Raw genomic sequence first — 13836 nt, forward strand, 5'->3', positions numbered from 1 at the left:
GATTTTACTGTTGTTTGGTTTAGGGACAAGTTTCTTTGGTCTTCTTCTGTTTTTTCTATTCTTATTTTTTGGTGCTACCTCTCTATGACCACAATGCATGAAGTCAATTGCAGTTACGCAGAATGTCCCATAATGACATCCATAATGTTCTAATGACATCTTTACTTCATCACCCTTCCCCAGAGCTCTGCCTTTGTGGGCTCTCTGAGTTCATCCCCCTGCTCCATGAGCACCAGATGGCTGGAGCAAGCTGGTGGCACAAGCAAACTCCCAGAAAACTGGTTTCTCTTCAGTGGACAGAAGAAATATTCAGCTATTGCCAAAGTAGTGACTGTCTGCCTGGATTTTGCTGTCTCTCTTTCCTTTTTGTGGCTGGATTTTCTACTGTGAATTATAGACTTCTTTCACGCAGCTGCTTGGTTGGGTCCAGCATAGCTGGGCCCTTTCACTAGAGGAGGATGTCCTTCGATTTCTCCTCCCTGTCCAGGCTTCCTCTAGCACTGTAAGTCTCACTTTGGCATCTCTCATGGTCTGTTTTCTGCAACCCACCATTTCTGTGTAATCTGTTTACTTTTTTGGAGACAGTCTATTGCTGTGCATCCTTTTCATGCATCAGATGTTGGCCAGACTGGCTCAATCCTCTGGACTACCCTGAAGTGCTCCACTGGAGTATTTTCCCACATCTGATGTGCTTCTGTCTCCCCTTGTCTAGGTAACACGTCTGCCTGCCTCCCCAGCTTCTGAAGGGCAATACGGCAACTTTGTGATGATAATCAGAGGCCATGGGGGTTTGTAGGCAGACATTCCAGACATAGTCATTCTTGGGATGGTGGTTGCCATCAAATTTAAGATTAACTCAGTCAAGGAGTCTTAAAGTGGCATTGCATGGTATGGATCCTGTCTGCTTGGACTCCATTCCACGGGGAGGATATATGGTGATACCAGGGGTAACTTAAAGCATAGCTGTGGGCTGAGAGCACATTGAAACCGTAGGTTCGTAAGAGCTGTGGCTTAACTGGCATGTTCTAGAGGAGTTCCTAAGAGTTGTGGTGCACCCCAGTGGAGCATTGCTGCTGGTGGGGGGAAGTCTCCATCCCTCCACCTTCTGCAATCTCCTAACTCAAAAAGTGACAGTTCTGCTCCCTCCTGTAATGAGCATCACTCCCAAATCCTGCTGCTGCTCATGCCTGCTTCTCTGCTGGAAAATTATTCCAATAATACTCCTTTGCCAAACTTTATTTGTTCATGTTTCAGGATGCTGTACAAGGCTATACAGCTTTAGTTAGAGAGGGATTCTTACACTTTGATAGTAGCAGTATTGATGTTTTAAGAGGCCAGTGCTACACAAAAGTTACACTTGCCCTCATCAGCTGCCTGTGTATCATACTACAACACATTCTCACTGCTGATACCCCTCTTCCTTCTCCTTGCAGATCAACCCTCTGTCATATGGCAGTGTGGTACAGACATACAGGCTGCCAACCTACAGCTGTTACCCCAAGGATTCCTGGACATCTCTCTGCAAGAAGCTGTTCCTTGGAGAGCTCATCTACCCTTGGAAACACAAAGGAGAGAAGCAGGACTAAAGACAGCAAAAGAGCTTGAGACACATGGTCAGACAAAGAAATTGAATCCTAATGCTTTTGGACCAAAGGCATCTCAGAGCCAGCAACTGCTACATCCCCTTAATTAGACTTTGGTAACCTGGAGGGGCTAAGGTTTTAAAGTCAGGTATTTTTAGATGTTATTTTTCAATTTTGCTTTTCTGCTACAGTGTGTTCATGTCATATGGTAATGCTTATTTTTGAAGCAAAAGGTTAACCCATCACGGAACCAGCATTCGTTGTCTTCGAGGAGGTACCTCCCGAGCAGGGTGATGATGTGTGTATTCTTCCATGTAAGCTCATGGGGCCATATTAAAACAGCTGGTTGGGTGGTTCAAAGCCACAACTCCGAAGTGCATTCTGCCAGAAGGCATTTTGGATCATTTTATACTCCAGCCTTCAAGCCCGCTAATCAAACCTGAGATGGTGGATCAGCTTGTAGAGTCACACACTGAAAACTGCACAGCAGCATTACCTGGGTTCATGGATATTTATTCTTTTCCTTTTGGGTGGGCTTGGATTCATCCCCTTTGCAGCACCAGAGGAGGTGTCAAGCATAGAAACAGCAGGGCTGGAGGCTCAGAAACAGATTCCTGTGTGTTTGTGCATGTATGGTCTCATCTACTTTTATTCAAAAGCAAATAGTGGTTTGGGGTGAGACGAATCCTGAGCTGTCACCAGAACTGAAGAGCAGAGCACACAGCCTCAGCCCCCAGGCTGCCCCGGCTTTATATGGTAGTGAGCTGTGGTATCTGGGAGCTTTGGGCTCTGGCAGGTTGCAATGTAAGGCAAACACAACTTTGCTGGGCCCAGCTCTGGCTGGTGGGTCTGCTGGAGCAGCAGCACAACCAGCTCAGGGAAGTGTGTGCTGCGCATCCTTACAGGGTCAGAACATCCCCTGCTTCTCAGATGAAAGCCTTGCCCTGTGGTGCCTCATCTTCTTCACTTTGAAGTCCAGGAGCTTTTAAAGTTATCTCAGATATGAGGCATTTGAAGGTACTTCCTTCCCTGAAACTACAGACACATTTCTCTTAGGAGAGTTTTCCTGCTTTGGATACTATCTATCACCACAATGCAGCTGGGCTCAGCTTTCCCTTGTCCCGGTCTTGTTGTGTGCTCATTTTGAGGGGAATCTTCTATTCCCTGTCCTGGGAGAGTGTGAGGTCCCACTGCATACATTGTTGTGTAGACAGTTCCATATAGTCATTACCCAAAAGTAGACTTTCACAGGTCTGCAGCTCCTCTTGTCCCAACTGAAACAACAATGTGGTATCACTGTACCTGCTGCTGCTTTGCACACCAACATGGCTGCATTAACCGGCAGGTGAGATGGGTGCTGGATCCTGCCCCCTTTCCTCTGTCTGCCCAAGGAGCCAAGGATAGAGAAAGAAGAGAAGGATGTGCTGTGGCTGCAGTGCTCAGCCCCACAGGGTGACCTGTGCAGTCCTTCGTGAGTGGGTGGAGGAGGGCAAGGAGCCACAGCAAGGTGCCCTGGGCTTTAGGAGTCAGCACTTCTACTGGCAGGATAAGAGTTTCCTACCCCATCCCCATGCCTCATCTCTGTACTTGAAGCTGTCACAGAGGAGAAAGCGTTATAGCCCAGCCGATTTTAGACATCCCTGGTTCATGTGTAGCTGCTTAAAGCCTGTCATGGTATGGCTACTGCCTCTTCAGTCTGGCTTGATCAGGAGAGAATGCAGCTCTGTAGACAGGTGCTTGGTGTTAGCAGGCAAACACACGAGCTGCAAAGATCTTGGAGTTTTCTTAAGGACATCATGAAGGAAGCAGTATTACCTGGGCACTGCTAGCCAAAGAGGATCCTAGAATCCGGGACTGGTTTAGGTTGGAAGAGATGTTAAAGCTCATCCAGTCCCAACCCCCTGCCACAAGCAGGGACACTTTCCACTAAACCAGGTTGCTCCAAGTCCTGTCCAGCCTGGCCTTGAACACTGCCAGGGATGGGGCAGCCACAGCTTCTCTGGACAACCTGTGCCAGCACCTCAGCACCTTCTGCCTCAGATCTCAGTCTCCCCTCCCATTACCCTGGTTCAGGAAAGAAGGGCACACCACTGAAAACAGCCAGGGTGGCAGAAGCTCCTTCCCCCCTCCCCATCTGCCACTGCAGGCTCTGATGGGACATCCCTGGCTGCAGAAACTGGAGAGATCTTTGTCCTTAGTGATCAAGCGCTTAAAACTCCTGTACAAATACAGTATCTTCTCTTGGAATATCAATATCCAAGTTTTTCTCTCTACTCCAGGTGTGAATAACTCCAGGTTGTGATCCATTTAGTGGAGGAATAGGCTGAATAAATGATTCTCACTGGAGCTTAAGTCAGAGCCATGGAGACCCATTCTTACCTGGCCCTCAGCAGAGCAGATTTACACTTTACCTCCCTCTCATGTTTCCTCTGGAGATACTACATGACATTCCCACTGCTTCCTCCCACACCTGCATAGTTGGATTTGTGAACTGCTGTGAGAAACACAGTCTTGTGAAAATAATGTTTCTAATATTCAGGCTTTGAAACTTTCTGAGACCAGACCCCTCACAATGGTCCTAATCATGGCTGTCCTTTGGGATCAAGTGACCTGAAAGCCCTGGGGACAGCACAGAGCCATGAGAACCAGTAAATGTGACCTTCCTATTGGGAACCTGCCAAGCGTATTTAGACATTCGGGTGTTTGGTCTATTTACTAAGGGCTTACTCTGGGGATAGTGAAATATCAAGCTGAGGAAAAACTCCTGCTCAAAGCTGAGGGCCTGAACCTTCTGCCACACCTTGAGTAGCCCAGGTGAGATGTGACAGCCCCTGTGTCATGCAGAACTAGTGCCTGAGCTGTCTCACTGCTGCTTATACTCTGCTTTCTCCTTGTCTGTGATAGTATATGAGCCTATGAGTTTCTTCTGCTGGACATTTGCCATGTCTCTCCTCTTCCTTTCCAGTCTCTGCTATGGAATAGTCTTCCTCCACCCTTTTCCGATTGTGCACAGAGACATTACAACGACTTAGCAGACATCCTGCTCAGGAACATTTGAACTTATGTCATCCCTCTAATTAGAAGTTGGGATCAGCGTCATCTTCCACAGACTGGCCTTTCCTCATGGAAGAGGCTGCTAATAAGGTGATGGCTCTAATTTATCCTCAGATCCATATTATCCGTATCAGTCCTTGAATGAGAAGTAGCTAAAGCTTTCAGCTCTTCTCTGATTCCTACCACACACCCCGTGTGGCAGACAAGCAGCCTTTGCCAAACATCAGAGACTGATCTTGCAGACCCTTTTTAATACTGCATTTCCTTATTATTATTCCTTCCACTTGCTGGTTCCTAGTGCTGGCGCAGCCTGAAATGCCTCTTCACACAGGCACAGGGCTTGGGAAGGAAAATGTGATTCATTGCATACAAAACTCCATCCTAGAGAGGAATTCTGCCTTGAGAAGCACTTTCCTAAGCAGAACAGCATGTGACAATACTGGAGGGAAATCCCAGTAATTACACTGCACTGGAGACTCTGGTTGTAGTCTGGGGAGTTTTCCCTGATCCTGTAGCTGGGCTGTCCCTTGTTCTGCTGGTACATGTGTCTGCACCATCAGGCCCACTCATACCACCCACCACTTTGGATCCAGTGGTGGACAGCAATGAGAGGAATAGACTTTCTCTCCTGAGCAATCTGGGTATGCACAGGTCCCCCCTTTCCACTTCCGTTCCTCTGTGAGAGTTTCTCCACAGGCTTTATCCTCCAAGCCCCTGCCCCCCGAGAATGAGCCTGGGGATGGCAGCAGCTCAGATAGAGTCAGCAGGACATCTGCTATTTCATTCTGCCTTTATCTGCTATTTCAGTTTGCTTTTTTCTGCTATTTCCTCTTACCTGGGTCACCCGGGCTCTTTGAGATGTGGGATGGGATGACAGAGAGGGCTGTGTTCAGTCCCTGCCATGCAGACAAACCAAACTGGACAGTGCTGAGCATGGATCCCCTTACCCGTGGGGATACAAACACCTCATGAAAAACAGCCCCCCCAGAGGAATTCACACCTTGAGGCTCCGAGGCAGCAGATGAGCCCTTGGGCTACAGGAGAGGAGATGGAGCCAGGCTGGCAGCACCAAAGTGGCTCAGATCATCACCCCCAGCCTTGCTAGATGCAGCCTGCTGTAGCACAGGAGGGTCCCTTGTCCACAGAGCCAGAGGTGGCAAGGTCCTGACACCCCATGGGGTGCTCAAAGCTTGTGTCTCAGCTGGCTGAGGACTGATGCATTCATCACTGCCTGGTCCCCAGCACTGCACATTGCCAATCCATCACCTTGAGGGTGGTGGAACCCTTGGCTGCCTGGGCAATGTGGTGGAGCCATTTGAGCTTTGCTGGCTGCCATTGCCTGGGCTTGGTCCGTGCCACTTCAGCCCATTTTAGATTCCCCTTTGCCAGCCCCACTTCTGGGGGAATTTTGGCAGAGTCGGTGATGGAAGTTACCCATGAGCCCAAGGCCTGTTAACAGAGCGATCCCCAAGGGAGGACAGTGGATGAGCCATGCGGGAAAAGACAAGTTGGGCAGCAATTAATGTTTTAGAAAAGCAAGAACTCTTGCTGCTTCTGAACTTGAAGAAGAGCAGCGGTGAGGGAGCAGAGCAGGAGGAGACAGGCGGGATGTGGAGACATCAGGCAAGGCAATTGGATTCCCCCCAGTCCTGGATGCCTTCCCCACAACTGGATTTCCTCACACCCCCAAATGCCCACCCATCTGGATGACCCCCATTCCTGGACCCCCCTCCACTCCTGGATGTCCCCCACGCCTGAGCCCCCGTCCCCGGTACCTCCCATACGCCACCGTACCCCGCCACCTCCGAGCCCCCCAGACTCGCTGCGCCCTCCCGTCCCCCTCCGCCGCGGCCGCCCCGCGCGAGGCACGCCGGGACTTGTAGTCTGCAGCGCCACCACCAGTCCCGGGAGGGACCGGCTTTGACGGACGAGAGGCTGAGCCTATAGAAGTGGCGGTCGCCTGGTGGAGGGTGGGTTTTGTGTCGTGTCTGCCTCGGCTCGAGGGGGTGCTGCGCGCTGGAGGTTGTGGTGAGGTGGTGGCGGTGCGGCCCGGTTCGGCGGTGAGGTGGGTCGGTCCGTCCGTCCGTCCGTCCGTCCGCCCGCTGGTCGGTTGGTCGGTCAGGCCGGGCGGCGGCGGGGCGGGCTCGGGTCGTGGGGCCTGGCAGGGCGGCGGCTCATTGTGCGGGCGGGAGCGGGGGCTTTGTCAGCGGCGGGGGCGCTGAGGAGCTGCGGGGCTGGGCTGCTCTCTCCTCCTCTTCCTCTTCTTCCTCCTGCTCCTCCCGCCGCAGGTCCCCAGCGCGTCCCTCGGAGGAAGATGCGCGGCGAGGGGCGCCAGCTGTGAGTGGCAGGGGGGGAAGAGGCCCCGGCGGCGTCCGCCGTACCCTCAGCCCAGCGGGAGGCGGAGGATGCGGATCGGGCCTCCTTGCCGATGAGAAGGAGGATGGGCACCCAGGGCAGCCCGGTGAAGAGCTACGATTACCTCCTCAAGTTCCTGCTGGTGGGGGACAGCGACGTGGGCAAGGGGGAGATCCTGGAGAGCTTGCAGGACGGCGCCTCCGAGTCCCCCTATGCCTACAGCAACGGTAATGGGGAGCGGGGGATGGGGGTGCTGCCCGGGAGGGGCAGCGTTGTGGCCCTAGCGGTTGTTTTGCTTTTCCCTTTGTCGGTTTGTTATTATCTGGAAGCAGAGCCTGGTTTCTCAGGGCTCAGGCACCGGGGAGGCCACGGCTGTTCCTTAAAATCCTAAAGATCCACAGGAGAATTTGTCCAGAGAGGGATCAGTGTCTAATGCAGCCCCTGGATGTGTGGATCCCACAGCACAGCTGGACCCTTCCTGAGGTCTGAGCACTCTCATATGGAGCAGAGCTGAGTCCCTGGGGGTGAACACAAGGACTCAGCTATACTGGAGGAAGCAGGGTCTGTAACAAAAGAATGTGAGCCGTGTTTCCAGGCCAGAGCTGCTCTCGCTTGGAAGCTGGTTCTGTTGGTCCGCCTCCTGCAAACATCAAGGTTCCTAATGGAGCCTATGACAGACCATTAACTACACTGTCACAAGACCATAATTAAGAGCCAAGGAGCGGCGCTGTGCTATTTCCTGCATCTCCTCACCGCAGTTAAAGCATGACACAGCCTGGCAGGGTGCAGGTTCTGAAGTAGTTTTCAATCTGTCATCCTTTCCCCCTCTGCTTCCATGCAAAACAGCATCCCAAAGGGCTTGACAGCACTGATCCAGTTCAGACCCTGTGTTATCACTGCATCAGCCCCAGGGCTGGAGCAGGTGGTGCTTAGTTTTGCCTATAAGCAGGAGTCTGAGGGCACTGGGTGCTTCTCGGTGTGCTGCGTTGAAGCTGGCTGAATTTAGAGTGCAAAGGAGTATGTGGCTCGGCTCTTGGCTGTGTGCTCGCTCCTCAGAGCTACTACTAGCTTTATAGAAGCTGATGCAAGTGAGCACCTGCTCCAGAGAGGTTTACAGGGAGGTGGTGACTCAGAATTCAAGCTGCTTGTGAAATGAGAACAGCAGATTCTGGAGCTGGCAGGTTGTGGTATCATTCATCTCCTTGGGTGTCTGGCTGAGCTGGTGTGGTTTGCCTTCGAGGAGATGCTTGTTGCTTTAAAAGATTCCCTGAAGAGAGTTTGTGTCTCTGAAGAGCCTGCCTCATCTGGGAGCTGTAGAACTGCTCCCTGCGGTGAGCATTTACCATGCAGAAGGGGATGGAGAACGTAAAGGCGTTGTCGTTTGGAGTGCTAAAGTTGGAATTGTCAGTGGTAATACCCTACTGTTTTGAAGCAGGGTAATAAGTAGGATTGCAAAACGAGTGTGTGGTGGTTTTTTGCTAGATACATAAACCCAGGCAGCAGTGACTTTCACCAATACTATAACAGCTTTGTTTCTGCATGTGATACCTTATAATAGCAAAACACCACCATCTTCTTTCTGGAAGAAGAAGTCTCAGTGAACAGATATTTTCAAAGCCTTCCCTCATGTTCTGTGGGCAATTGAACTCGTCCCTAATCAGAGAACTGGGTCACATACTGTTTTTTCACAGTGATACATGCCCTGATATTCTCTGCTTCTGTTGCTTCTGTGAAACTGCATGCCTTTTGGATGATCAGGTGGAGTAGCTTTGGAATCTGAGTGAATCTGCTGGTGCTGCTATTCTTGACAGCCTTGGCAATCAAACTCCCTGTCTGTGGTGCAGTTGTGATGTGTGTACTGACATGCAGCATGCTTCCACTCTGCCCTGACAGGGACCATCCCCTGACGTGAGGACACTTGGATTTTTGTGAACAGCTAGTGCCTGGCCTCCTTTCTTACATGTGCTGTCCCAAAGCTACAATGGTGGGATGTTACATAGAGGCTGTTTCTGTTAAATTCTTTAGTTGTGTGTCATCCTCTTCCTCATCCCCTCCCAGACCCCACATCCCAATTTGAAACAGGGGTTATATCTTCTACTGCATGTTTGATCTGTCCAGAAGACAGAACTGGCCGTTATCAGGGTGAAATGGAGTATGCTTTGGGTTGATCTTGGTCTTGGGACATCTCCTGTCAAGCTCAGGTCTCTAATGGGCAGGGCTAAAGCTGTTGTACTTTCTCTGTCTTGTTAGACAGCTGCTTTTACTGTGTTGGTGACTGTTTTGACACAGGTTATTGCAGTGCAGTGTGAAATGGATTGTCCCTTCAGCTCTGGGCAGGAATCCCTTTAAAAGTGAAGCTCTGTAAATGAAGCTGTGTTTTTCCTGCTGCTCTTCTGCTGCCCACCTGGCCTCTAGAAGAGTGTTAGAGGAATTCCTCTCTTCTCCCTGGGCTTCTGAGTGTTGGAACAGGGGCAACCAAGAGGCGAGAAAGCCTCTTTTCACGCTTTCCATCAGCGTCGCTTCTGTGAGCTATAAGCAGCCGCAGCCTCTGCTTGCTTGTGTCCAGTATCTGAAAGCCTTGTATACAGTATGAACTGTGTCTGTCTTCAAGCATTGTAGTTGCTTCTGTCCATCCTCACTCGGGATCCCTGAGTATAAGCGTCACTTCTCAGCACAGCCTTCCAGCTTGGCACCTTGTTCTAAACCCGGCACATCTTAAATTAGACACCACAGTTCCTATTGTGTATAAAACCATAGCAATGTCCTTTATTTAACTGCTGTTAGAAATAAATCTGGTCCATGTAAATGTAGGTGGTTGTTACTCCCTGGATGCCAACTGGCCTCTGCAGGAAGAGGTGTGAGTGATGCTTGTAACTATTGCTGTCCCAGAGCTGCAAGGGCCTTGGATGCAGAACTTCTGCATTTTTGAGGAGGAATTTGAGGTCCAGTGTTTCCTACTAGTTCATGCTGAAGTTACCAAATATATCAGTCTCCAGGTGCATCAGACCAAGTCTGCTCCCTGTGAAGGGCAAGTAGTGTTGTTTGTGCCTCGTGCCTGGATAGTGTTACCTCCCAACCCAGGAGTTGCACTTAGATGTTGCTTTTTTGTGGCCATCCACAAAAGGTCCTGAATTAAGCCTCAGTACTTGCATACTGGTGAAAACATGGGCTTTTGGGAGAACATGAATGGTCTTCTGGTCTCCTAGTGTTGTCCTTCCCAGCTTTCCCCCCACTCCCTAAATCTACAGTTGTGGAGACAGGGTGCCATTCTTGGAGTACTGCTGCTGCCCTTGATAGTTGAAGGACCTCACCCTGGAACCAAAATTCCTGCCGTTCCCCTGAATGCAGGGGGAATCCTCTTCACTGGGCGCTTGCTCCCTCTCCCAAGGTACTGGCTCTGGCCCCCGTGCTGTGAGGCGCAGTATTACGGCTGTCTAAAGCAAACCTGTGTGCCTTGAGCCACACATACGAGTCAACTACACAGATCACTTCTCACTTTGGTGCTTAAATTGCCTGCTTGGGGTTTGTCCTTATCCTTCCCCAAGCACTGAAGCAGGACATGAATGTCTCAGGGTGGTTTTGGACACTGAGATGTGGTGGAGCTGCGTGTGAAAGTAGGGGTGGTGTATATCCTGAAAAAGGCAGACAAGGCTTTCCCTCACCTGAAGGGCCTGTAGTTTTGTCACTCCTGTGTCATACATCCACTCTGGAATATCTAGTTATTCCTGTGCTGAAATGCTCTTGCCTGGCTGGTTTGTTGGCTTGCTGGGGCCACATCAGCACAGGGTGAGTCAGGGGAGGCTCCTGGTGGTGCCATGGCTGCTGTGTGAGATGGTGCCCCACATGCGCCAGGAATAAGGCCAGGGCTGGTCTCCCCATGCAGATGTGAGTGTGATGTGTTCCATTCTCATGTGATGGAGGGCTCTTTCTGCAGCAGCCTTCCCCCTCACCTGCTGCTGTTCCCATAGGAAAGGGGAAATGTGTCTTAGGGAAAGAGTAGAGCATGTTTCTGAGCAGATGGCTTTGATTAGAAGGGGGATGGATTCTTATTTTTGTTTTTTTCCTTGCCCTCAGCTTGTACTGAGAAAGTGATGCAGATGAAGCATTCTGTCTGCACTCTGATAGCCTTTCAAAGAGGGTGTGAAAGCTAAAGCAAAAGCATTGCCCTGCAGCAGGTTTGGTGCTGTGACCAGCCCTAATGCAGTGCCCCTGGTGCCTTATCTCAACCCAATCTCTCAGCCTTTATTTGAGCACCATCCTTAGGTGCCCTCTTATCTCACTGCTATCCCAATGGAAATGTTAGGAAAAAGGCAACTGAATGCTCATTTGCAACAGCTACCAATAGGTTTTATGGTCCAGATATGAACTGGATCTTCCCCAGAAGCTCTTCTCCTGTAGCTAAAAGTGGGAGGAATTCAGCTTTCAGTGGGAGGAATTTCAGGCAGGAGGGTGAGCCGGCCATGCCTCAGTGTCTGGGTAGGGAGGAGATTCTGGGGCAGCGTGGCTCTGTGCTCCTTTCCCTGGGTAGGAGGACAGGGAGAGACAGTGTTAATGAAGATAGGCTGAAGACACTGCACAGCCCATGGAGGTGCTCAGGACCCTACCAGCCAGTGATCTTTGCCTGGGGACCTCATGACTGCTGTTTAGTTACCAAGTTTTTGAGTGACCCACATCGTTGGCTGTCTCTTCCCTCTGGTTGTTTTTGTGCAGCTGTGTAAATCTGTAGGTCCCCAAGCTGTCCCTTCCATATCTTTCTTTACAGCAGCTACTCTCTGGGTATGTCCTGTAATGCCCTCAGTCCCCAGTGTGTTTCCAGAAACATCACCTGTAAAACTCCTCTGCTTTGTCACAGTCTTCAAGTCAGTTACTGGCCACCCTGGAGATCATGTGTACCACAGCGAAGGTAGACAGCAGTGGAGTGTGTATGAGGGGTTGCTTCTCCAAGCTTCAAGTTTCCTGGACTGACCAGGGGAGCTGGTCTCTTGCTTCTCATCCTCAGCCCCTGTGCTTGCTGACTGTTTTATCTGGAAGTGCTGCTATACTGCTGCTAACTGCACTTCGCAAGCCTTAACAGAGCGTGTGGCTGAGCAGGTCAGCTTTAAAGTTCTGTAGCTTTTGTAAGGAAAGGACCTCTCTCAGTCCCTGGCAGCGTCTAACCTCCCCTTCTTGAGCATGCAAGAAACAGTTGCAGGGTGCACCTGTATACACTAAAACCTCGGGCAGGGCCAGCACTGATGTGGTGGTACCTTCTGGGATTGGATACAGGAGCTACAGATTTTGAGCACAGATTTGGGATTGTAGCTGAGTGCTCATCCTGGTGTTGCAGTGTCAGGGCTCTCTTTGGCGTTAGTGGGGAGAGAACCATTGATCCTATGCTGCTTTGCTTTGCTTTGCTGCAGCCTCTTGTCCTCGCCTGACCATGTGTCAGCCCGGGCAGCATTGCTCCTGATGGGGACAGACACCATCCAGCTGGGCTGGGATTTGGGATGCTGCATGCAGTGGAAGCTGCTGTTTGTTTTCTGGCATGACTCTATTAACTGGAATAATGTTTTGTTTTGAGGTTTTAGTGCCCTGATGCAGGGGGATGGAGGCAGTGTGTTACAAGTGCAACCTTGCCATCACATCCATGTGGTGGCTGTCGGATTCATCTGTGGGGAATGCTTTAGCTGCACTGTTCTGCTGGTGGGCTGCTAGAAATCTCTTTTGGTGGCTTGCAGGGTGGAGAGTGGTTGTTGCAGCCATTCCCCATCTGCCAGCACTGGCATCAGTGTCCTTCAGGGATATTCGCTTCCCTGTCATCAGGGATGCAAACCTGATCTCCTCAGAGCAGCCTTTGGCTCAGAACCAACACCAGCATCTCTGATTTCTCCATTGCTTACTACATATCCCTTGTGTGAAAAATACAAACATAGGATGTTGAACCTCCATCTCTGCTTGATGTGGGACTAATGAGCCATGGCTTAGACTTAAAACAACCCCCAAATCAAAGGAAAACAACCAACCAAATCCCCATCAAAACAAGCACCAGCCCCAGGCTCAGTGCCCAGCAGGTTTCAGTGTCTTCAGCACTCTCTCAAGTCAGGATTAAGGCTGCAGAGCACCACGGGTTGTGCACACAGGATTGTTGTGGGGTTTGTGTGTGTTTCTAAAGCTGGGGGACTCATCCTGCAAGGTTCTCGATGGCATGAGGCAGCTCTCACCACCTCTAACCCCCTGTATAAAAGCTTTGCTGTTACATGGCTGTTGATGAGCTTCTGTGTGCATAGAGGTGATGTGAACTGAGCAGTACCAATCTGACATGGGTAGAGTGTTCTTAGTAACTGGGATTAGAAGTTTCTCTGTGTATTTACTTTTAAAAAGCAAGTGGGTTTTGCTGTGCCCAGATCCCGTGGTGGCAGTGTGCACTCCTCTTGCTGCAGGGGGATTTGTGTTTGGTTGTGTCAGTCTATAAGCTGCACAGGAAAGCCCATGGAAGATGCCTCCTCCTCCTCCACCCCATCTCCTTCAGCTTTTATTTCCAGCTGTTCCCTGTTTTCCAGCCTCCCTCTGTTGCAGGAGCAGAGCATCTTCCTCATGCAATCAAAAATAGCTATGGTTTTGGAGCTGAGGTTTTACACCCTTCCTTTCTCAAGTCTCTTTTTTTTTTTTTTTTCCCCTTTGCCCCTCACCTTCCTCTGGCAGCCCAAGCTCAGCTTGGAAGGAGCAGTGATACAGAAGCATTGTGTCATACTGGTTTCTATTTGGTTGCAGAGAGAGAGGAGGAGAAGGAAGGAAGATCCCATGTGAAAATCTTCATCTCCGTTTTAGCAAAGCACTACTGTGAATTGGGACTCACCTGAAAGAA

General features: G+C 50.5%; 2 protein-coding genes across 6 annotated transcripts in view; both read left to right on the forward strand.

Moving 5' to 3' along the window:
• The window catches only part of PIGQ (phosphatidylinositol glycan anchor biosynthesis class Q), a 35360-nt gene extending 33417 nt beyond the window's left edge, over positions 1-1943 (forward strand). For all 4 annotated transcript variants that reach the window (XM_062612005.1, XM_062612003.1, XM_062612004.1 and 1 more), the window contains one exon: positions 1434-1943. In XM_062612005.1, coding sequence (XP_062467989.1) covers positions 1434-1586 — 153 coding nt within the window. In that variant the 3' untranslated portion in view covers positions 1587-1943. The remainder of the gene's footprint in view (positions 1-1433) is intronic.
• Positions 1944-6629: 4686 nt separating this feature from the next.
• The window catches only part of RAB40C (RAB40C, member RAS oncogene family), a 37857-nt gene continuing 30650 nt past the window's right edge, over positions 6630-13836 (forward strand). Inside the window, exons 1-2 of one of the 2 annotated variants that reach the window (XM_062611996.1) lie at positions 6630-6702; positions 6926-7219. In XM_062611996.1, the coding sequence (XP_062467980.1) occupies positions 7066-7219 (154 nt within the window). In that variant the 5' untranslated portion in view covers positions 6630-6702; positions 6926-7065. Of the gene's footprint in view, positions 6703-6781; positions 7220-13836 lie in introns of those variants that run through there. The other variant, XM_062611995.1, reaches the window with a different exon arrangement.

The sequence above is a fragment of the Pezoporus occidentalis genome, unplaced genomic scaffold (genome assembly GCF_034315485.1).
Source record: "Pezoporus occidentalis ecotype Australia unplaced genomic scaffold, CSIRO_AGI_Poc_V1 ctg158, whole genome shotgun sequence".
In the NCBI taxonomy this organism is placed as follows: Eukaryota; Metazoa; Chordata; class Aves; order Psittaciformes; family Psittacidae; genus Pezoporus; species Pezoporus occidentalis.